This window comes from Panthera onca, chromosome D1 (genome assembly GCF_046562875.1).
Source record: "Panthera onca isolate mPanOnc1 chromosome D1, mPanOnc1 haplotype 2, whole genome shotgun sequence".
NCBI classification, from domain to species: domain Eukaryota; kingdom Metazoa; phylum Chordata; class Mammalia; order Carnivora; family Felidae; genus Panthera; species Panthera onca.
The window spans coordinates 29428300-29453209 of NC_138348.1; the positions used below are offsets into that span (position 1 = coordinate 29428300).

Here is a 24910-nt window from a genome sequence, read left to right on the forward strand (position 1 = left end):
CGGACAAGGAATGATGCTGTGATATTGAAGGCTTCCACTCTTGTAGGTGATTTGCTTCTTTCTGACTGAAAGCCTGAATAATTCCTCCTTTATCCTTGCAGTTTAATAACTTAAATGGGCTATATCTATGTCTATTGCTTTGTGTTATTTCTCCTCTGTAATATTGGAGGCCCCTTTAAGCTGAAGATTGTAATTTCAGGTAAAATTTTTTGTGTCTCACATTTAACATTATTTTTCTCTTCTACACGGAACTAGAATATATTCTTATTGATATAAATATTAGGTATATCATTGACAGTTGTAAAATGTCACACAGTAAACAATTTAAATGTTAGATAATTAAATTTTCCCATTTTCTAGACCAGCTGTGACTTATAGAAATTTCTGTGATGTTGGAAATGTTCTATATCAGCACTATGCAATATGGTAGCTACAAGCTACTTCAATTTAATTTTATTAGATAACATATATTCTCACTGTTTTAATCTCATTTCTCTAACTGTGTCATGACTATTGCAAGCCTGTTCCTTACTGCTACTAATATTGGGTAATAATATTATTTAAGTCAAATTGTATTTTTAATTCTGCCATTATCCTTTTTATCTACTTCTCATGTTTTTTTCCCCCACTTCATTTCTGTGATATTTTATTGAACTCATGTTCTTTTTGTTGTTGTTTTGAACTCATGTTCTTATTAAGCTCTTATATAAATCTTTTATGGAAGAATTTCCTTCTCTTCTTGGATTATGTTTCTTTCAGACTTTTTTTCCTCTAGCTAAAGTTTGAAGGCTGAGTATTGTGCTACGCACCTCATTTTTCTCTATCTTTATGTGATGAGAGCTTAGACAAAATTAAACATCATCTTCTTTGGAAGACCTAGGCTCTTCATTTTCTTATGAGATTTCATAAAATGGCAACTTCCTGTGTTCACATTAGTTGGTTCAGTGAGTATTTTATTCTCATTTAGGGGATGATATACTATTAAGGTTTGGATTATATACTGAATTCAGTGTTGCTTTCTGGAAAAATTACTTTAGTTTAAGACCATCAGCCCAAATTACCTTTTTAAGGTAATATTTCTTTGGTTTCTGGGTGTGAGGGTGAAGTTAGGAAGAGCACTGAATGGTGACTTTTGTTTGGCAATGGACTTTATAAATTTATGGCATTGGGTTGGACTGTGACTCTTGTTATGTTCAGTATAACTGATTTTTTGGAGTATTTTAAATTACTTTTTGTTTGGTAATATAGGAGAATCTATGATATAAATTTAGTATCCTGACATCTTAACCATAAAACCCATATTCAATAATTCTAAAGTAACCTTTGGGAAAACTTCAAACAGAGATAAAGTAGGGATATAAATATCCATAACCTTGCTTTAAGAGAACTAATTGAAAATTCTATTTAGAACATTTCAAACATATAAAAACTGTCTTCTTACCATATGGGTTGATGGGCATCCTTTTACACCTAGATTAAGTTTATAAATTATAAATTATTTTAAAGTAAATTATTTTAAATGATTGGTTCTCAATTATTTTCCTGGCTTTATCCATTCTCAAAGATAATTTAATTCCATCTACATTTTTTATTGTCTTGTGGGGAAAAGATAAAATCTGTAATGTTAAAAAAAAAGTTTGGGGGCACCAGGATAGCTCAATTGATTAAGTGTCAAATTCTTTTTTTTTTTTTTTTTTTTTTTTTAATGTTTATTTAGTTTTGAGAGAGACAGAGTGTGAGCAGGGAAGGGGCAGAGAGAAAGGGAGACAGAATCCGGAGCAGGCTCTAGGCTCCGAGCTGTCAGCATAGAGCCGGACGCAGGGCTCGAACGCACAAACTGTGAGATCATGACCTGAGCTGAAGTCAGACCCCCAACCAACTGAGCCACCCAGGTGCCCCAAGCATCCAATTCTTGATTTCAGCTCAGGTCATGTTCTCAAGGTTTGTGAGATCCAGCCCCACTCTGGGCTCCCTGCTGACAGCACAGAGCCTGCTAAGGATTCTCCCTCTCCTTTCCTTCTGCCCCTCCATGAGCCATGTGTATGTGCACTGTTTTCTTTCTCAAAATAAATAAACATTAAAAAACAAAGTTTGAAGATTCTGATATTCTTAACCCTTACTCCTGCTCCACAATCCTATCCTCAGGGTAAAGAACCACTATTTTTATTACTGAAATGAGGAATAAAGCAAAATTTAAATAAGATATTATAAAAATTTAAATTTAATGAATTTATGTCTACTTTATAAAATCTATTTATTTTAGACATGTATAATTATCTAAAATTTGTTTTTCCTCAATTGTCTTTTTCTGTGTTAAAAAAATACTAGATATCAGTCCAAACATCTAAATTAGTTTTGTTAATCAGATACTAAGACATAGAATTATTTACAAAACCACTGGTCTACAATTATGTTATTAAATATACTTGCCCCTATCCACATGTGGCTAATTTTTTACTAATTAAAGTTAAACAAAATGATAAATCCAGTGCCTCAACTGCCATATTTCAAATGCTTAATAGACACATACGTCTAATAGCTACTCTATTGGGTGGTGCAGGTAGAGAACATTTCTGACATCACAGAAAATTTTATTGGCTAGTGCAGGTCTAGAAAGTGGAAAAAATTATTTATTTATTCATCTAACAATTCAAATTATTTACTGTGAGGTTTTGTAACTGTCAGTTGCACACTTCACACTTATATCAACTAGGATTTTAAAGAACCATCATAACTTAATTTTTTGAAATTAAAACCAGGTGGGAGCCTGGGTGGCTCAGTTGGTTGAGTGTCTGACTTTGGCTCAGGTCATGATTTCACAGTTTGTGAGTTCGAGCCCCACGTTGGGATCTGTGCTGACAGTTCAGAGCCTGGAGTCTGCTTCAGATTCTGTGTCTCCGGCTTTCTCTACCCCTCTCCTGCTCACACTGTCTCTCACTGTCTCTCGAAAATGAATAAATGTTAAACAAAATTTTTTTTTAATTAAAACCAGGAGATTGTTTTATTTTCCAGTAATAGGCCTCCTTGTCCTTCCTGCACTCTCCCTTATCTTATGTCACTTACAAAAAAATTTAACAGTATTTTTTCACTATATTTTTACCACAGGGGATAGGTTAAATAGGTGATGGGGTTTAAGGAGTGCACTTGTGATGAGCACTGGGTGATGTATGGAATTGGTGAATCGCTCTATCATACAACTGAAACTAATATAACACTATATGTTTACTAACTGGAATTAAAATAAAATCTTTAAAAAAAGAAATATCTCTTCACCATGAAAAAAAAAAGTACCCAATTATCCTTCTAAAAATCAGTATTTATTGGACAGCAATTGATTTTAAAAGTGGTAAATGTTCAACAAAGAAAATTATAAAATACTGAAACATATTAAAAAAGTGAACAATCACCTACTAACCTACCATCCAGGAATAATAACTCTGAACATATTTGAGTATTTCCCTCCAATCTTTTTTTTACATATATATATATGTATATATATATAACAAAATGTATATTGCCTGTTATACATATGATAATGTATATTATTTGGATTCTACATTTTAATATGGTATTGTGACCATTCCCACATTTCAAAAATAAGATTTTCGATGACTATATATTATATGGCTTCATTAAAATTCTGTTTATCATTTCCCCATTGTTGGATCTTTAGGTTGTTTGCAGTCTGAGAATGCTACGATAAACGTTGTTTGTAACTTTAACTTTTAGCGTCTCAAATTATTATTTTTTCTATGGGATATATAAAACACATAGAAAATAATAAAGAATAATATAATAAACATAAACACCACAGTTTCTACTACTTGCCCTTAACAAATCTTAACAACTGTCATACTTGTAGAAGAGACAAGTAATTTCAGGAAGTAAGGAGAAATACTTTTGTGTCAAAGCAGAGGCACTGCTTGAAAATCTTTAAAAGAAAAAGTAAGACCCCTCAGATCCCCTATTTTCTACTAAAAGCCAGGATACTACTCCTCCCCCCACTGTGTAAGAGAAATGGAGAGGTCAAATCAGACAAACTTTGGCAGTAGGAACACAATAGAGGGCACAGGTGAGACATCATTTTGAAGACAGGGTAACTTATTGAAAGTCTTCATACAGAAGGGTGAGATAACCCCCATCCCCAATACATGTACACAGTTGGCTCCCACTGCTAGGCTCTTACAAGGCCAGAAGTCATCCTTAAGCAGAATAGGTAAGAGATCAGGAGATTAGAGGAATCCTTCCTGGAGAAACTGACAAAATTAAGGGAAAAGGTCTTTAGAGAGATACCACTAGCTAAATTTACAGTAAACCTATCACACCACAAGTTATGTGCCCAAATACACAGTACTTCCAACTAGCCTTCCAGTCCCTCACTCTTTAATATTAAAAGACAACCAAGAATTACCAGATATTTGAATAAAGCATCTAATATGGAATTGAAACACTAAGCCAAATAGAAACAATGGCAGAAACAGAAAAAAACTTCAAAAGGAACGAAAAGTAATATCTATTATATGAGATGGTATGTAAAAAATAAAACACTTCAGTAAAAGGAAACAGTCAGAAAAACCTGAGCTTCTAGAAATTAAAAGTATAATAGGAGATTTAAAAAAAAAAAAAAGGACCAGAAGTTCAAGAATATCAAGTTGATCAAATCTTTAAGAATAAAGGAACAATGATGATAATTATGACAGTAATGATAATTTTAAAAAACCACAACAAAACATAGCAGCTAACATGTGTTAAAGTGCTTTCCAACTGCCAGGTACTATTCTAAGCACTTTATACAATTAACATATTTAATCCCTAAACAATCTTAAGAAGTATGCACTATTATTAAGACCATTTTATAGATGAAGACACTGGAGCATAAAATTTAAATAACTTGTTGAAGGTCACAAAGACAGTAAATGGCAGAGCAAGGATTCGTAATGGACAGTCTTATTCTATCACTCAGTCTCTTAACAATTATGCAATACTACCTCTTAAAAAGATAAAAAGTAAGAGATAAAAGAAAATATTTAGAGAATTAGTCCAGGAGGTTGACACCATAAAAGGATATTTTAGAGAAACAGAGACAACAGAGGAAAATATCCAAGAAATAATCTAAGAGAAATTTCCAGAAATGAAAAGTGGGAGATTGCAGATTTAAAATCCTGAGTACTAAAACTATGAATGAAAATAGACATACACCAAAGCATATAATTCTGATATTTCAGAACAAGAGGGAAAAAAAGAAAGTATCTGAAAAAGCTTCTAGGCTTTGGACTTTTCAGAGGGAAAGTTATTTTCAGCCTACTATCCTATATTTAACCAAAGTAATGTTAAGTTTAAGGGTGAAATTAAGACAAGTTCAGACATTCAAAGTTTAAAAATCTCTACCACCTCACACACCTCTATCTCCATTCACTTTCAACTTATTAGAGGACCTACTCTACCAGCAACAAAGTCAGAGCAACTCTTAGGATGATGAAGGAAAGTGCCAGAAAACACCTGTGTAGGACTGCCTAGAGAGCAAGCAGTCCATCTGGAGTACAAGGACAGAGGACTGTTGGGAGATGACGCTTGAACACATTAAGAGTCACCTATAAGCTGGGAAGAGTCCTCCCCAGGAACTAAATTGGCCCAGCCTACAGAGCTGTAAGAAAACAAATTTCCACAGTTTAAACAATCTTAGTCTATGGTGTTCTGTTATGGTAGCCCAAACTTTACTAAGATAGATTTTGGTACCAAAATAAAGGAGGTACTATAGTAACAAATACCTAAAAATGTTGAAGTGGCTTTGAAATTGGGTATTGGGTAAAGGCTGAAAGAATTTTGAGATGCATGTTAAGGGAGATTCCAGTAAGTCTCTGACGGAACTAAGGAACATATTACTGCAAACTGCAAAACAGGCACTTCTTGTTATATAGCAGCAAAAAATTTGGCTGAGCTGTGTTCTAGTTTTCTGTCAAGGCAGGACTTTGAGCAATAAAATTGAGTATTTAGCAGATAAGGTTTCTAAACAAAGTTTTGAAAGCATCATTTGGTTCCTTCTGACTGCTTCTAGTAAAATGCAAAATGAGAGAAATGAATTAAGCAAGGAATTGTTAAGCCAAAAGAACCAGAACTCGAAGATTTGGAAAATTCTTCACCTAGTCACATTGCAAAGAAATGAAAAAGCTTGTTCTAAAGAGAACACTAAATGTATGGCTGATAAAGAGATCGTGGGTGTGACTCATGGACTTAACCAGTCATCTCAGCAGAAGCCAGGAATACAGATATTATACCAGCATAGACACTGCCAGTTTGAACTAGAGACAAAGAAGAATGGAATTAAGGAAGGCAGTTGGACTTGGATTTTACAGTCTTGACCATGGTGCAATTTGGTTTCAAACACAAGCTATCCTGGGGGGGGGGGGGGGGAATAAAAAGTAGAAAGAACCCAAAGGTGATTCAGAGATGATCAAGGCTGCCACTTCTACCACAGGCCCAGAGACACAAGCCTGGGAGACATGGCTGCCTCCAGCTGGGTTTCAAAAGGCAAGACTGGAGCCCAGCAGAGCCATGGGGGTGGTGTTTCGCCCAGCTGAAGGGGTGTGATGCTGCCACTCCAGTGGGCCTACGAGGCAGAGAATGGAACCAAAGACGTTTATTCACAGGCCTTAAGATCTAATGGAATTTGCCTTGCTAAATTTTGGACTTGCTTAGAATCCATCACTCCTTCCTCCCTTCTGATTTCTCTCTTTTGGAGTGAGAATGTCTATCCTATGCCTGTTCTATATTGTATTTAGAAGCCCATAATTTGTCTGGTTTAACAGATTCACAGGTTCATAGCCAGAGGAGAATTTTGCCTCAGAATGGACCACACCTCAAATCACATCCATACCTGATTTAGATGACAAATGAGATTTTAAACTTATAGTTGATGATGGGATAACTTTTGAGGTTATTAGGCTAGAAGGACATAAATTTGAGGGGTAGGACATAAACATTCAGTCCATAACATAGTTTCTGGCACAGAGTAAGCATTCAACAAACGTCTGACGGAGAAAGAAATGATGGCTAGCAAATCTCTATTTTCAATTATTCCCCAGTTTCTGCGTCTAAAGTTTTAACTGCATCTGGATATTCTATCTGAATTTCAACTGCATGTCAAGCTCAAAGTATACTCAATCAGGCTATCTTCTTTCATTCTTTTCTCCTTTTCTCTCAGGTCCTCCCGCTCCGTGCTTTCTCTACAATTATTTTTTCATTCATTCAAGACTAGTTAATTTCTCTTTGATCCTAACAGAATGTATTCATAGAACTCACAGTTAACTCTTCAAATTGCTCACAAAGAAGATATGACTACCCTTTGAGCTTTTTTCAAATTATTTACAAAATGGGCATTGTGTGCTGACTTGGAAGTCCTGAGATTTCTACCTCCAAGCTTTAGTACTGCTGTATCCTTTGCTTAAAAAGTAGTAACTTGTACATTTGGATATCCAATAAAATTTACTTGATAGAAACGAAAGTATAATTTATCTTACCAGTGGTTACAAACTGTTTAAAAACAAAAACTTCATTAAAATGACATAAAATGAACAAAAGAAATTAAGTTCATAACAATATAGAGAGATGATGTGAACAAACCATAGATTATTGAATTTGAAGATAGCAACAGAAACTATCAAAAACAAAGGACTGAGGGAAAAAATAACTGGGGAAGAAAAAGAACAATTCTAGTCAACTTTTTCAGGTAAAATAACAAGTTTAATTTAGAATTAATATGGAAGCGCAAAAGCTGTAAAATAGACAAAACAATTTTGCAAAAGAAGAAAGTTGGAGGACTTAAACATGCCTGATTTGAAGACATTATAAAAACAGAATGATGAAGTCCATATAAGACATACACATGGGTCAATGGAACAGAAAATAACGTTGAGAGGGAGACACACATATTTATTTAATTGATTTTCTACGTAAGCGCCAAGGTAATTCAACAGAGAAAGGATGACAACAAATTCTTAGGAAACAAGAAAGGAGAAAACCTTAGTGACTCGAGAGTATACTAGGAATCAACAAACTATGGCCTGTGGGCCAAATACAATCAGCTACCTGTTTTTGTAAATAAATTTCAATAGAATTTGCTAAAGAATTATCTACAGCTGCTTTATTGCTACAATAGCAGAATCAAGTAGTTACAATACAGATAATTTGGCCTGCAAAGCCAAAAATATTTACTATCTAGCCCTTTAAAAAAAAGTTTGCAAATATTTCTTAAATAGGACAAAAATATAGCATGAAATATAAAATAAAAAACTGAGGCATCAGACTTGATAAAAGTAATAAATAACGCTTTTCAAAAGACACTGCTAAGAAAACAAAGGGTCAAGCCACAGATTGGGAAAAAATATTTGCCACACACATATCTGATAAAGGACTTGTATCCAGAAAAAATATTTGCCACACACATAACTGATAAAGGACTCGTATCCAGAATATAAATCAATGATGAAATATAATTAAATAGGACAAGAACCGAACAGACACTTCATTAAAAGATACATGGATGGCAAACAAACACATGAAAAGATGCTCAACACCATTAGTGATCAGCAAAAAGCAAATTAAAAGCACAATGAAATATCACTATGTGCAGACTAGAATTGTTCAAATAAAATTTAAAAAGTGATAACACCAAATGTTAAAAAGGAAAGAGGCAATTAGAAATCTTATACATTTCTGGTAGGAATGCAAAATTGCACAGCTGTTTTAGAAAAGAGTTTGGAAATTTCTTTAAGAATTGAACATTCACTTTCAATATGACCCAGCAATTCATCTCCTGGGTATTTACCCAAGAGAAATAACAACATATGTCCATATAGAGGTGTATACGTGGATATTCATAGCAACCTCATTTAATAGTCAAAAAGTGAAAACCACTCAAATGTCCATCGTGATACTAGTGAATGGCTAATAAAAGCAGTGAAAGGAATCAACTCTATTGATAGACATAGAAACATGGTTAATCTGAAAAACATTATGTTAAGTGAAAGAAGCCAGATACAAAATATTATATACCACATGATTCCATACATATGAAATTCTAGAAAAGGCAAACCATAGAGATGGGAAACAGATTAGAGGCTACCAGGGGCCAAATGGTAGGAAGAGGAGAGTGGTACGAATAGGCACATTTCTGAGGGAATGGAATGTTCTGTGTATGACTGTGGTGGTTACGCCATGTATACATTTATCCTATTTACTCAAATTGTACATAAAACTGGTATATTTTATTACATATGTAGTAGTTTTTGTTTGGAAGAATTCACACCAATCCCCTAACAGTAGTTAACTGCTTTGAGAGAGAGAGAAGGGGTTTAAATGAAATTTGGGGCATATGAGTTGAGCTTTATTTGTGATGTAACTTGTAGAAAAGAGAATATATACTAGTTGTGAATTACTTACATAATCAAAATTTAATTGAAAAATATTAAAGTTTTTAAACAGTTATGGAGATGACATAGTTTTACAAATTGGAAAAATGTATGAAGAATTAAACTAGTTGAATGGAAAAAAGACCCATTAAAAATATTGTTATGCCCTTTCACAACTTGGGGGTTAAAAGTAAAAGCCTGCAAGCTTTAAAATGGGGGAAAACATATTACTTATAAATGAAAAAGAAATAGATAGGGGGCTGCCTAGGTGGCTTAGTTGGTTAAGTGTCCGACTTCAGCTCAGGTCATGATCTCACAGTTCATGGGTTCGAGCCCTGCATCGGGCTCTGTGCTGACAGCTCAGAGCCTGGAACCTTTTTCAGATTCTGTGTCTCCCTCTCTCTGTCCCTCCCATGCTCACGCTCTGTCTCTCTCTGTCTCAAAAATAAATAAACATTAAAAAAAAGAAAAAGGAAAAGAAAAAGAAATAGATGGGTAGCAGATACCTCAACAACCCTGGATTTCAGAAGACAACGGGAACAAGGTCTTCAAAGTATGAGGAAAACTGATGTTGAACCTATAATTCTTCATGAGGAAAATCGTCTATTAAGTGTAAGTACAAACTATACTCATTTTTTAAAAAGCATATAATATTCAAAGCTTACCTACCACAAATCTTTTCTAAAAAAAGTATTTGAAGATATAACTTAGCCATTAAAAAAAGAATCCAATAAAGAGGTAGAAATTATAAAAATAAAAAAATTAGTAATATGTTAATAATAAAATGAAGACATATATATCTTCTATCAACCGGAAAATAAAAGGTTTATTTTATTTTACACATCTGTGAGAATGATTGTCATCAAAAACACAAGAGATAAAAGTTGGTAAGGATGTAGAGAAAAAGGAACCACTGTGCATTGCTGGTGGAAATGTAAATTGGTACAGTCACTATGGAAAACAGAGATTCTTCAAAATGTTAAAAAGGAACTACTTGGGTGCCTGGGTGACTCTGCTGCCTAAGCATCTGGCTCTTGATTTAGGCTCAGGCCATGATCTCACAGTTGTGAGATCAAGGCCTACGTCGGGCTCCACACTGAGCATGGAGCAATTTCCCCCCAGTTTTATTGCAATAGAACTGACATATAACATTGAATTAGTTTCATGTGTACAAAATAATGATTTCATGTATGTATATAATATAAAATGATGACTATAAGTTTAGTTAACATCCATCACCTCACTTACTATGTTTTCTTTTTTCCTTGTGATGAGAATTTTAAAATCTCTCTTGGCAACTTTCCAATATACATTACAGTATTGTTAACTCTAGTCACCACGCTATACATTACATCCCCATGATTTACTTATCGTATAATTGAAAATTTGTACCTTTTGTCCACAGTCACCCATTTCCCCCACCCTCACCTCTTGCAACCACCAATCTGTTCTCTATTTTTAGGAGTTTGGTTTCTTAGATTCCACATATAGCTAAGATCATGCATGATTTGTCTCTCTGACTTATTTCACTTAGCATAATGCTCACAAGATTTATCTATATTGTCACAAATGGCAGAATTTCCTTCTTTTTTTAAATTGCCAAATAGTATTCTATTATTGTTTAAATTTTTGGCTACCATCTGTGTTATTTTTTTGTAATAAAGTATATCTCTCAAAATTTTAAATTCAAATGTGTATATATATGTATTCAATCCCAGATGCAGTGGAAGAGTTCTTGAGGAAAAAAATGTATTTTATAAATAAAGGCAAATTTCCTTAATTTTCTTGCAGTATAATAAGGTATACTTTTTAATGGATAAAAGCACTTCCTTAGAAGAACTTGATTACTGGATTATTTCCCCTTATTTTATTGTTAGTATTTCACCAAAATTAGAAAAAATTTCAAACTCCATAAAAACATCTACCAAAGTTCCAGTTCCTGATTTATCAGCTTTAGTATCTTTTAACCACATAGAGAGAATGTTCTTTTTTTCCTTAACATTATTTCTCCTCCTGGTAGAATATTTCCCAAATGAGCAAGGTAACACTTGTGAATGCATGATACTTCTGAGTGAAATACATGGTAAGAAATACATTTTAAGAAGCATAGGTTAAGTTCCAACTTCATAGGGACACAGAAGTATTCCCAAGAAAACATCAACACATTGAAAATGGAGATTGGGGCACCTGAGTGGCTCAGTGGGTTAAGTATCCAACTTCCTCTCAGGTCATGATCTTGTAGTTCATGGGTTTGGGCCTGGCATCGGGCTCTGTGCTGACAGTGAGGAACCTGAAGCCTGCTTCAGATTCTGTGTCTCTCTCCCTCTCTCTCTCTCAAAAATAAATAAACATTATTTTTTTTTTTTAAAGTGGGGATTATTTTTAAATTGGTGGCACTAGTCTAAACAAGGACAATTAAGATTTGTGACAGTTCTGAGAAGTGGGTAATTCCAATACATCAAAGCTCAGGTTTAAAATTGAAGCATACATTTACTGCATTTCATTGATTCTGGGTTTTTTTCATATGTCATTATTTATGAAATTGGGGTACATTTTACAATTGATATTATATCAAACAGAAAGTCATCATTGTCTGTGTATGTATGAACTTGGTTGTTATTCCTAGTGTGTAAGTGGACAAATGTAATTTTTTGATGTTTCAGCCAAGAATCCATATATAACTCAATTAAAAAAGAATATGAATCCTGGTTTTCCAGAAAACCTCCTTTGATACTTTTTGGGAAAGTCATCTGATGGATGGCATTGTTTTAGAATAAAATGTGGGAAAAAAAGAGGAGCATTTAATAAGAAATGCTGTATCACCAGTGTTCTTGATGACACAGAAAACAGTATCATGTGAAAAACTGGTAATGGCCAATGACTATAAAGAAGAAAGTAATTCATTATAGTAATATGAATGTGAAGTTTTATGAGTAAGTTACATTTTGCTTATCTTTTTTAGGTACAAGTGTGATATGATTTTTAAAAAAGTCTAAGAAAACTTGAAAATAATTAAATAGAAACCCTAAGTTAAAAGAACACATTCTGTTTTAGTTTTTTTGGCAGTGTTTTTGTCTCAGTGGTACATAAAAGTGATGCATCTTGTGGTCAGTGGCATCTCAGATTTGATAAAATATGGTTATTTCTTTAGTAAGTGGGCCAAAATTCCTTTAGCATCTCCATTTTTTTGAAAAAAAAATTTAATGTTTATTTTTGAGAGAGAGAGATTGAGAGAGAGAGAGACAGAGAGAGCATGCAAGTGGGGGAGGGGCAGAGAGAGAGGAGACACAGAATCTGAAGCAGACTGCAGGCTGTCAGCATAGAGCCCCATGCAGGGCTCGAACTCACGACTGTGAGATCATGACCTGAGCTGAAGTCAGACACTTAACTGACTGAGCCACCCAGGTGCCTAGCATCTCCATTTTTAAGCCTTCCAACAATACATAAAAAACTTTTAACACAACATGGTGTGAAAAAGTCATGCTAGTAATTTACCTAGCTAGACCTATGTGAACACTTGGTAACTCTTCAGTATTTGCATCATTCTTTTAGCCAGAAATCTGAACAAAAATAGCAGAAAATAAAAAAACTGGTCAACGCAAATTAAGAGTTGTGCGGTTTTTACGTGTGGTGAACTCAAGAACTCAAGTCTAAGGTAATAGTGTTAGATCATCCTATATAACCCTCTGACAAAAAAATCCATTATATAAAAATTTGGTCTTACTGGTTTCAATACTGATATTCAGAATTCAAATGAAAACTGAATTATTTAAACGTATACCAAAACCGATATTTGGGGGAAAAAAAGGATTTCTTTTAAGTAAGCTCTACACCCAATGTGGGGCTTGAACTCATGACCCTAAGATTAAGAGTCATATGCTCCACAGACTGAGCCAGCCAGGTGCCCCGATTATTCAGATGTTTTTTAATCTTCCAATATTCTGAAATTTGTTCTGTAAGAGTTTGTATTTAGTATGTTGTTACATTTGTAAGCCTTAAATTTTTTTTTTGAAGTATGCCATCACCTAACCTGCTCATGGTGATTCCTTGACCCTATCAGAGATGATGACTGCTATAATCTACACTATTTGTTGCAGTGTCTATATCTAATCAAACAAAAAGTTTATTTAATGTTTTGATAAAATCTGTCTTACAAGAGAATGCTAAGAATAAGCTCTTAAATATTCAATGATTACAGCTGTAATCAAAGATCAAGATTCTCCCCTATGCTTTTGAATCACCAGTCTTTGATTTCTCACTCAGAGCACCAACAGAACACGTTTCATGATTGTTATACTCTTGTTTCTTAAAAGAAAGAATATCAGATTTTTGGTTCTTTTATAGAGTATGGTGCTTACAGTGACCATACATTTGGTATCAAGGATCAGGAATAAGTAAAAATGAAAAGCAAGCTTCGTATGGTCTACACAGAAGATAGGAATGAAAAGTATAAAATTTCTCTCTCTTAATCAGTTGAATCATGTTGGAAAATTAACATGAATAAAGAAATTGGCACTACCTTTGGACAAAAACAACTCTTATTCTACTTTAACAAAAACTTATATGAAACCAAATTATTATAAACTTCCAATACCAAAATATACTCCAGTAATTAGGGGTATTTATTTTTTTTTCAGCAGAAACATTTATCCTTAGCCATAAGATGCTGTAAATATATTTCTTCCCTTTTCAATTCACGCCATTCTGTGCTTACTGGTATATTATTTTGTGGTCTTTGTTTTGGCAGATGCACAAGCAAAATCTGATTCCAACAGTTTGACCCTTCTCACTTTTTATGTTCTCTAGGGCATAATAAAACCCAAGATACAATCCCTCAGCAGTTAATGAAGCTTAACCTCCCACCCTCTTAATTACCAATGCATTACACCAACTATGGGCATCATACTCCTCTCTAAGCTATTTTACAATTCAGCAGAAGTACTACTGAGCTATTATGTAGCAACATAATCCATGCAGCATGAGAAATCCTTCTTAAAAATAAAATCTTTTGATCCTTGCAGGTTTTGGTAACTGTATAATTAATACTACTTAAGCATTATCCATGTATCAGTAAGTATATTACTTTGTTGATTTCGGGGGAGTTGGGGAACATTTATTTTCTGAAAGTTAGAAAGAGAAACAAATTCAAAGATATTATTGACTGATTATCATCATCTGAATACAAGAGTACTCTAAATATCCAGGCTGAGTATCCATCTAGTAAAGATGAGTTCTCCACATTATCTCCGTTTCAATATTTAAAAATATGGGAGAGGTTACTTTAATTGTTAAAAGCATTCAGAAATGTAGATTGCATGGAGTAAGTCAAAGGCCTGTAGGTATATAGCTGATGTTATATGAAAAATGTTTTTAAACTCATGCATTTTAAGATTAGTATTTAGTGAATTATTTCCATCCATATTTCAAATCAAAATCAGTACAGGGAACATCTTGGTGCAATTTATATATATATATTTTTCCTGTTGTATATAAAGAGGGAACAATTACTGATATTACAAGAAGAAAAGGTGAAAAATACTTTCACATTAATATACAAATATTATTTTAACTAAACTCGCAAATTAAGCTGACAAAAATGATGCTTTTAATTTGACAACTGCATCAATTACATGAATTGAAAAACAGAAAATGAAACCACTAGGTTAAGAGTAGTGTTCTCAATGCTTTTCCACAGATCCTTATCACATTTCTCTTTCACAGATAAAACAAGAACTATATTGAGAAGATTGGAAAAACTCAATTTTCTTCACTAAGATAGAGGGAAGGAGAAGGATAACATGAAGAAAAGGAAATGGAGGTCTACATCAGAAGTATTCAGAAGTAAAGGGAAAGGGTAAAGTCAGTAAAAAAAAAATAATACTTTCTTTAAATGCAAATTATAATCTAATTATTTCAAAATATTACCTTTTAAATCATCACATTTTTAAGAGCTCCAGTCATAGAAGGATTTCAAAGCAATTCAGACATGTAATTAATCCCTGAGTTCTACTGCTATTTAGCAGTGAGGTTAGGAAAATGAAGTACAGGCAACTTTAAATTCTTGATTCAGGTCCTAGCAATGTGCCTGTGACTATCAACAGCACTCCAAGTCTTGACCAAGGCACTCACTTAAAAAAACTTTAAAGGGAAATGCACTGTATTTTTTGGCATTGTGGTATTATTGGCTTCCACAATTATTTTCTAACATATATAAAAATCAAAACTGTTAAGCTGTTAGGAACAAGTCTCTATGAGGTCTATGATAATTTTATCAATTTTCTTCAATATATCAACTTAGATACAGAATTTATATATTTCATATATCAAAATGTAAAAGCTATAATACATATTCCTTCAAAACAATCTCCTTAGTTGACAAGCTTCTTAAGAAAAAAAAAAACTTAAGTAAATAAAATAAATAAAAATTCCATGTTTTTGTTTATAGAGAGACAAGGGTACACTGTTGCTATCTATTAATATTTCTAGCCATAAAAATTGGAGTTTTCCTTTTTGAGTTCCTTTACAAAATAAAGTTCATATAGCAAATGCTATCAATGTTTAATCTGGCTCATACTGAGAGAGATAATATAAGTTAAAGTGAATAATCAACAAAACTCATACTGAGAGAGATAATATAAGTTAAAGTGAATAGAGCTACTAATTAGGTAACTAGCATTATTAAAAACATGTGACTTTCTGCGTGTGTGTGTGTGTATACATATTATGTATATATTTTGTGTGTGGGATGTATATATATATGTGTGTGTGTGGGTGTGTATTACTATATCTTTATATCTATATCCCTAGTTACAGAAAGAAAATGAATGGTAAATGATGCTGTCCTTGTAATACCTTGATTAAAATACATTTTGTGAAATGTTTTAAAAACTAGACTAAACTCTTCACTTAATCATTGATTTTAACAGGTTTAATTAATGAGACGATGTGCAATAATTCCCTTTAGTAAATGCTTACTATATAAGGGTATATATTAACCTGTTTTCTTAAAATAAATGATGTATGAAAATCTATACTAAGTAAACAGATTATGCAATAATTACTTGAGTTATAGAAGGATTCTTATGCTGAAAAAGATTTCTATAAAATTCCTGTAAGTATGAAGTGTCCTTATTGAACATAAAGTAATTTCTGAAAACCTGATATAATTAAATATTTATAGTTATTGTAAAAGTTAAGATAGTGACAGTAATCTTAACATAATTATTTATTAAATTGAAGTCATAGAATTTTTACAGGGTTGTAAAGAAATATTCTAAAATTTCGGGGATATCTGGTGTCAAAGATATCTCACAATTAATAATGGAATCAGGCATTGTCTTTATTTAAGAGGTCCAGATCTGTTATATTCCCAGTTCAGGAGCACACACGGGACTGGTTTTATTTGTTTGATGACATATTCTTTTATTTTTCCAAAATGAACCCGGTTTAGGGAAGATGTCACAAAAATCCTTAGTACATTGTGATGCACTAAATGACACTGGATATCACTTTATTTTGATTAAATTTGAACATTATTTTGTGTTATACACTTGGTGTTAATAGAACAAAATGATTCTCTTTCTGCTTATTGAGTACTGAAAAGTAGAGGCAACTGGATAAATGCACAAAATAGGTTTCTAAAATTCTATAGTACCCTGTTATAATCTGTTTTAAGAAGTATAAAGGTAAGATGCTTCATAGTCTCAGATCTCTTTTCTACTTCCAATTTAAGTCTTTAATACCATCCACCGTTTTCGAAATCTAGCACAGACTTAGACATACACACACACACACACACGAACTGTAAAAAACTTTTATAAAAAGTGGTAAGTGCATTTCAAATGCCTCTGATTTCACTAATATGACATAATACGAAAAGATGGCTGTGCTGTACTAAGGTCACTTTCTGCAACTGCCTGTTGGTTTCTGATGAACAAAACAAAATTTTAGGAAGGAAACACTGGCCACTGAAAGAATCATCCCAACATTAGCTGGAGAGATAGCTCTGTCCTCTTTGGGGTTTTCACACAGTAAAGTTATCCCTTTGTGCATAATAAATCTTCAAAGACCATCTATTTAATCTATGACCCTTGAAGGTGTGCTGCCTTTCTCCTTTATTGGGATCTTTTAACATTTTATTTCATGGGACAACATGTTAATTTGGGGAAATGATGAGTATTTTTTTTCAAGTTTCAATGGCTCTGGTTTTCAGAATTTGAAGTCATTTATCCCTTCTAAAAGGATTAAATACTTTCTCTTCTATGTTTTCAGAAAAAGTATTCAGAGGACAAATGAACTCTATTTTTAATATTCCTAATTCTCACTTTGTGTGGCTTCTTTTCAAAGAATGGAAAGTACTATATAATGGTTCTAAGGTTTTAACATTTAGGCATGACAATAACCATGAAGTATCCACAACCATATTTTTTAGGAGTTCAAAATAAAATTTTTAAAAGTAAATGTGAGGCCTGGAGGAAGTTCTTTAAGATTTTGAAAGCAAAACTCCTGATATTTCATTTTTAATTTGGCATTCCAGAATAAGGTAACCAGGGAACTATCTCTATCTTAATGTGAAGGGTTAAGTGACTTGTGCAAAGTCCTGCAGCTAGTTAAGTAGCATCACAGAAATTAAAATCTAAGTTCATATCCCAAATGTATTTCACCTTCTGAGGATAAATATCCTATCAAAGAATATGGCATTTTTGCTGTATGACTTAGGCTACTTTTCTGCATGCAAATTTCCTTTCTTATGTTGGTGATGCACAAATATCAAAGTGAACTTTGTGTTTAATTTAATGTTGTATCAGAAATGGTTTTTGCTGGCTAGTGACAGAGAGGTGGGTTTATTCTCCTTTATTCTTTGATCTTATCTTTCATTTTTTTGTTGGAAAATAAGGCACATGCCATCTTTTAAAAGCTGGCTACAAATGTAGGTCACTGGAAGCAGTACTGAGCCTTTGCATGATTTTTCTTAGTCTTTTTAGTTTGCCAAAGAAGCTCTAACTGCGGCTGCCAGGGGAGAACTTAGAATTTTAAATAAGCTCTCACAAGTAGCTAGGGGGAAAAAAATCCCTGGGGTCAAACAGCAAATTTCTGGCTCAACTAGCACTTCAGAGTTGCAAGCACTGAAAAGCATATAGATAACATGGTAGTTTTCTGAACAAATCAAAGACAAAGAAATGAAGGGAACATATTCTGATTATAGCTCTGCCTTTAAAGGGCTCTTCATTTATGTGTATTTATACTATGAACAGAAGATACACAGTAATAAAATACTTTTGATAGGAAATAAAACACGTATTATACAGGCTAGAAAAAGTAAAAATGTGTGCGAAGATATGTTATTTATAAGATATTGAGCATGCATAAAGTTTACAAAGTAGAATGACAGAAGGGCCAAAAAAATTTTTTAATTATATATAACATAACATATTACTTTTGTTCTGAACATTATAAAACTACAACTTTGAAGATAAGTATAATAAAAAAATGTTCAGTAGTGTATATGGCCAAACAAGGGGTACTTTTTTTTACTCTATTCTTACAGCTATCCCAATTTTTGACAGAATAAGGAAAGAAAAGTCGGATCTGAAATATTTTTCTATTCTATTTACTCAGAAAGCCCAGCCTGTACAATAATGTACTAAAAGCAAACAACTAACCACTCACTGGATTCAGACTTCTAAATCTTGTTCCATGATCAGTTAATGAGAGATGGATGTTAAATATAGACTTAACACCAAATTGACATAAGGAAAGGAAACCTTTTTAATGGTAATTCAAACTTACTATTTAACAAATAATACTATTTCATCTAACTCTTTTTCTTTTAAAGTTATTTATTTATTTTTGAGAGAGAGAGAGAGAGAGAGAGAGAGAGAGAGAGAGAGAGAACGTGCAAGGGGGGGGGGGGCAGGGAGAGAGGGAGAAAGAATCTCAACCAGACCTCAACGCTGTCATCGTGAAGTGGGGCTCGAACTCATGAACTATGAGATCATGACCTGAGCTGAAATCAAGAGTCAGATGCTTAACCAACTGAGCCACCTAGGTGCCCCTGATATGGTTTATTTTAAATAAACTGTTACTTATTCCAGGATTCATGGGTTAATATAAGGTAATTCATTTTCAATTATGAAAGACTTTGTCTATATTAGATATGGGTACTTTCATAATAATTGATTTTAAATATGGACTATTTGCTTATTAGTATGTATGATGTTAAAAAATATGTTCTGTAAACCTTTAGTAAACATCAAGATAAGTTATCGATATTCCTGCCTATAACCATTACTTATCTTGAATGCATATTAAAAAGTAAAACATTTAAGCTCCTAAAATCATCCTAGCCTCCCTCTTTATTCTAACTGTAGTAGATTTTGGATAGTACATAATGTATAAAACATATAATTCAGAAAGTTAATGCCGTAAGTCAGGAATTAACCCTTTGTTCCAGATATTAGACATCTCTTCCTGCATGAATATAATCAATACAGGCATGTCGTCACTAAAAGTATTTGAATTAAGCTTTAACACTTACCTGAGTATATTAAGAAATAGCATTTAATTTACTTCTGAAAATCACATTACAAATATTAACATATATGGTTTATTAACATATATGGTTTAAAATTATGCAAAGTATGTAATAGAAAAATGCAGCATTTTCAAGTTCTAAAGAAATTATGTATGTACGTGTGTGACTATATTTTTTATTTCGAAAAAAATCAGCCTACCTACTGATAAACACAAATATTTTAACTTAAAAATCTAATTTTTGCTATTTTACAAAACATTCCATAGAAAAATTTCAGAGAATACTTATCACTGTATTTGAGATGATTACGAACATTCTCTTAGATAAAAAAAGTTAACTGAAAAATACTTACCAATGTGTTTTTAAAAGCTTTAACAACATCATGTATATTGTTCTATAGGATTTTCTAAGGGGTGTAATTTTTCAACATTACATCTTAATGCTGACTTCCTGAAGGAGATTTGACTACAATAGGCATGAATATGTTTTCAAAGGATGATGGATAAATTGCTGGGTGGTTATATAATATATCTTAGGCAGCTGATGGGGCTTTTTATCCTTTACTTGTCTTTTAGTTATACACAGTTTTAAGATAATTATGGTCTCTAAGATTTTCTTTTCCCTTTTCTTGTACCAGCAATATTTGTCTTGGTTATAGGTTCCAGAAATTCCCAAGCATACATCATAAAATTAAAGCTAAGCAATTACAGCATTCCCCACTCTACCTCCCCATCCCCCCCCCCCCCCCCGACACTGACCCATGGTGTATCTCTAAATGCTATTAATGCCTTCGTTTTGGTCATTCATTTTCGGACTGTTTAATACAAATGACTCTTATATAACTCTAATAGAGTTGGGAACACTGAAATCCTGACTGAATATTATGTAGGAAAACCTACTTATCTATGTTACTCCTCAACTTCTCATTTTAAATAGTTCATTTGTTCTTCTCAGGGATACACTACAAACTTTGTCTACATGTTGGTGTTATGAAGATTATAAATAATTACAATTTGTATAGGCATAAATTTTTAATTCAGTCTATTCTAAACTTGTGAAAACTAACTAGACCACATTAAGGGTATGCAGGTTGAAAACAATATTTTTTATAATTTTTTAATACAAAAATGAGAATGGCATATTATTCTTTTAAATCCAACTATTTTATTATTACATATTAAAAAATGAAAGAAATATAAAAGATATATGAAATATATATATATATATATATATATTGTCCTGGGCATATATATTGTCCTCTTTGAATTTTAAAGTGTGCTTTGGTTTTAAAAAGATATAGTACATTGACCACGTATTTTATTTTATTACTTGTTTCTTGGAAAAGAATAATTTCTGTTATTTTCAAAGCAAAATAATATTAATAGATGAGTACTTTTTTCCTAGGTTGTTTTTTTTTTTTTTAAATTTTTTACTGTTTATTTACTTTGAGAGAGAAACAGAGACAGAGCTTGAGTTGGGGAGGAGCAGAGAGAGAGGGAGACGCAGAATCTGAAACAGGCTCTAGGCTCTGAGCTGTCAGCACAGAGCCCGGCATGGGGCTTGAACTCACGAACAGTGAGATCATGACCTGAGTCAAAATCGCCCACTTAACTGACTGAGCCACCGAGGCACCCAATAAATGAGTACTTCTAATTTCTGTATCTTTCTTCTGATTTACATCTTTAGGATACTGGTATTTAATATCTGATAATATTCTGCTGTTGTTTTTCTTTACCTAACTTTTTACAGAGTTCTCTTATTTTCACGACTATAGTATAGCAATAATTTTATGTATTTCAGTTTTTAGTAGCTTATTATTATTTTTCCCACTGCCAATATCAATTTTAAGTTAAAAAACTGTCTGAGAACATTAATTTAAAAATGAAACTACATGTGTTTCTGTCTCAAAAATAAACAAACATAAAAAGAAAATTTAATAAAAAAAAAAAGGGAGGCACCTGGGTGGCTCAGTTGGTTGAGCAACCAACTTCGGCTCAGGTCATGATCTCATGGTTTGTGAGTTCAAGCCCCGTGTCGGGCTCTGTGCTGACAGCTCAGAGCCTGAGCCTGCTTCAGATTCTGTGTTTCCCTCTCTCTCTGCCCCTCCCCTGCTCATGTTCTGTCTCTCTCTGTCTCAAAAATAAATAAACATTAAAAAAATTTTTTTAAATGAAACTACATGTTCAAATAAATTTTAAGAGAATAAAATATATGTATGCTCCCATTAATGGATTTAAATACAGTTTGTATATATACAAACATATATTTTGTTTACATATATATAAGCAATATTTTTTCATGAAATGTTCAAAATGAAATATTGAATAGTATATCCTATACCTGTAAAATATCAGCCGGGTCTTCTTTTGCAGATGCAACCAACAAAGTATGCCCATTGATGATTCCTTCTGCCAGGAAATACTTGAAGAGCAAAGAAGAATAAATATTATATTTATCCTCTTCTGTAAAAAAGAAAAAATTATAGTCAGAATCCTATCATATACCAAGCATACTCAGACATTCTTGTAATTTTTCTCCTTAAAACAAGTATATGAGGTGGGGTAATAACTGTCTTCCTAAAGTACAGTTAGATAGGCTAAGAGACTTATTTATCTAGGTGGTCAATGAGAAGTGAGTCCTTTTAATATAGTCTGATTTCAAAATTTTTCTCAATCTATTGCACCACTTCTGATATCCACAAAAGTTAGAGGATTATGTATGCTTATAGCAAGGAAATCACAGATATTTTTGTCTTTACTAAGATTTTTTTTTTTTAGGCATTGCACCTCTAAAATGGCTATTCTTGAGGTGCCTGGGTAGTTTAGTTGGTTAAGCATCCAACTTTGGCTCAGGTCATGATCTCACAGTTTGTGAGTTCGAGTCCAGTGTTGGCTCTGCACTGACAGCTCAGAGCCTGGAGCCTGATTCGGATTCTGTGCCTCCTTTTCTCTGTCTGTCCCTCCTCCATTTGTGCTCTCTCTCTCTCTCAAAAGTAAAGAAACATTAAAATGGCTATTCTTATCTACCAATCAGTTTGTAAACTCACACTTAATTTCTTACATGTCACAACAATTAAGCACTTAGTGTATGTAGCCTGAAAATTAATATTTATAAAATTTGTAAAAATAGTATTACTTCTACATTTGTGTTTTAGGCTTTATATCCAATAGCAATTTAAAATTGAAGATTTTCAGTTGAGAGTTCTTAAATTTGTACTAAATGATTTCCTAGTAAACAGTCCTTTTACCTTTCATTATTCCTTCATCCTCCTTTCTGAATTTTTATGAAAAAATGATGTGTCAGGTTTGACAAAAATGTGTTAATATTTTTGTGATTTTGTGACATAATATAAACAACTTGAGTATATCTTTGTTTTCTTAATATTACTGATAGCTACATGCCTACATTTTTATATCAGTCTTCTTTCCTTTAATACTTTGAAGACAACACAAAACCAGAGACAAAGGTAAATTTATTGCATTATCTAAAAAAAGAGAAGCCATGATTAATTTATTCAACAAATATTAATTGAGTTCCTGTAATATGTCAGGCATTGTTAATATCTGTAAAACCCACACTATTAAAAAATATTCCTAATCAACTGAGCCACCCAGGTGTCTCATTATTAAAAAATATTCCTAAGAAAGTTTGAATTTGTGGTAATGTTAGCACTGTGCAAAGCCTCTTGCAGCTATAATTATAAAACCTGAAAAAAAATCATTAAAAAATATTTGAAGGCATTGGAAAGCAACGAAAAACAGAAACCACAGCAGTTTCCTTTTGAAAGACTGTGATCATGACATGTAAGAATTTCTAATTTCTGGCTTTTTTGCTTAAAAGTGTTCTTAACCTCCCTTAGCTCTGGCAGCTTTAATTCAAATCCTTTCCAGCCTGAGATAGCAGAATGTAGAGTTCAGAAAACAGCTGAAAGTTTAAGGGAAAAATCCTTGAAGTAAGAGTTCCGCAAATGTTATCAAATGTGCCCAAATCCCTGGTTGACCTCTAAGCCATCTATTATCTATGCATGAGAGGGAGAAAGAAACAGTTAAGTAGGAAAGAGAGAACAGGATAAACTTGAAAGACAATGAAATCATGTGAGATTTACAAATTTAATGCTCCCCTGAAGGCGTTTATTTCCCCACCTGAGAGCAGAATCTTGTATTAAAGAAAGCTGAAGTCTCACTGACTTGAGGTGGCAGAGGACAAAACTCAGGGCTGAGAACCATAGAAAGTGTGAGCCCCCAAATTTGAGTATAAATTCTGTACAAATATTTGGTTCTCTTCTAAATTCTGATTGTAAGAGACAGCCCTGTGTGACCAAGTTAAAAAAGCAAAACCTAAAATCTGGAAAATCCAGCAGAGATACTATCTGCTGCACAATATATTGAAATGAGAGTTAATTTAAGATCAGGCAAATTAACTGTCTATTAAAACAAAAAAACCTGAAATCCTCAGGAAAACAGAATAGAATTCATAATCAATGCATTTTTTACAGTGTTAAGATTTCAACCAAAAATTACTGAATGTGATCCATACTAAGGAAAACACAACCTACAGAAACTGACTCAAAGTAAAATGCATTAAAAGTATTAAAGGAAAATATATCAATAAGTGAACAGAAAAGGAATATCGAAAGAGGACGAGAAACTATACAAATGAATGACAGAAAATTTAGAGCTTAAAATTATTATTCCTTATAGGAAAAACTTATTTGTGATTTCATGAGTAGATTGGAGATGAAGGAAGGAAAAAAAACAATCAGTACATCTGAAGGGAGATCAACAGAAATGATGAAATCTGAAGAACAAGGAAAAAAATTAAGAAAATTGAACAGAACCTCAGAGATGTGGAACAATACAGAGCAGTCCAAAACATGAGTCCTAGTCACTGGGAGACAATAAGAAACAGAAACAGTATTTAAATTTTCTATTTGATCAAATATTCAGTTACAGATCTAAGAAGTACAAGA

General features: G+C 32.9%; 1 protein-coding gene across 3 annotated transcripts in view; it reads right to left on the reverse strand.

Annotated features, from left to right (window-relative positions):
* The window catches only part of ELP4 (elongator acetyltransferase complex subunit 4), a 247679-nt gene that overhangs the window by 194317 nt on the left and 28452 nt on the right, over window positions 1-24910 (reverse strand). For all 3 annotated transcript variants that reach the window (XR_013550168.2, XM_078433344.2, XM_078433345.2), the window contains exon 3: window positions 22282-22403. Coding sequence is in view for 2 of the 3 variants with exons in the window: in XM_078433344.2 (XP_078289470.1) it covers window positions 22282-22403 (122 nt within the window). In the remaining variant the exon portion in view is untranslated. The remainder of the gene's footprint in view (window positions 1-22281; window positions 22404-24910) is intronic.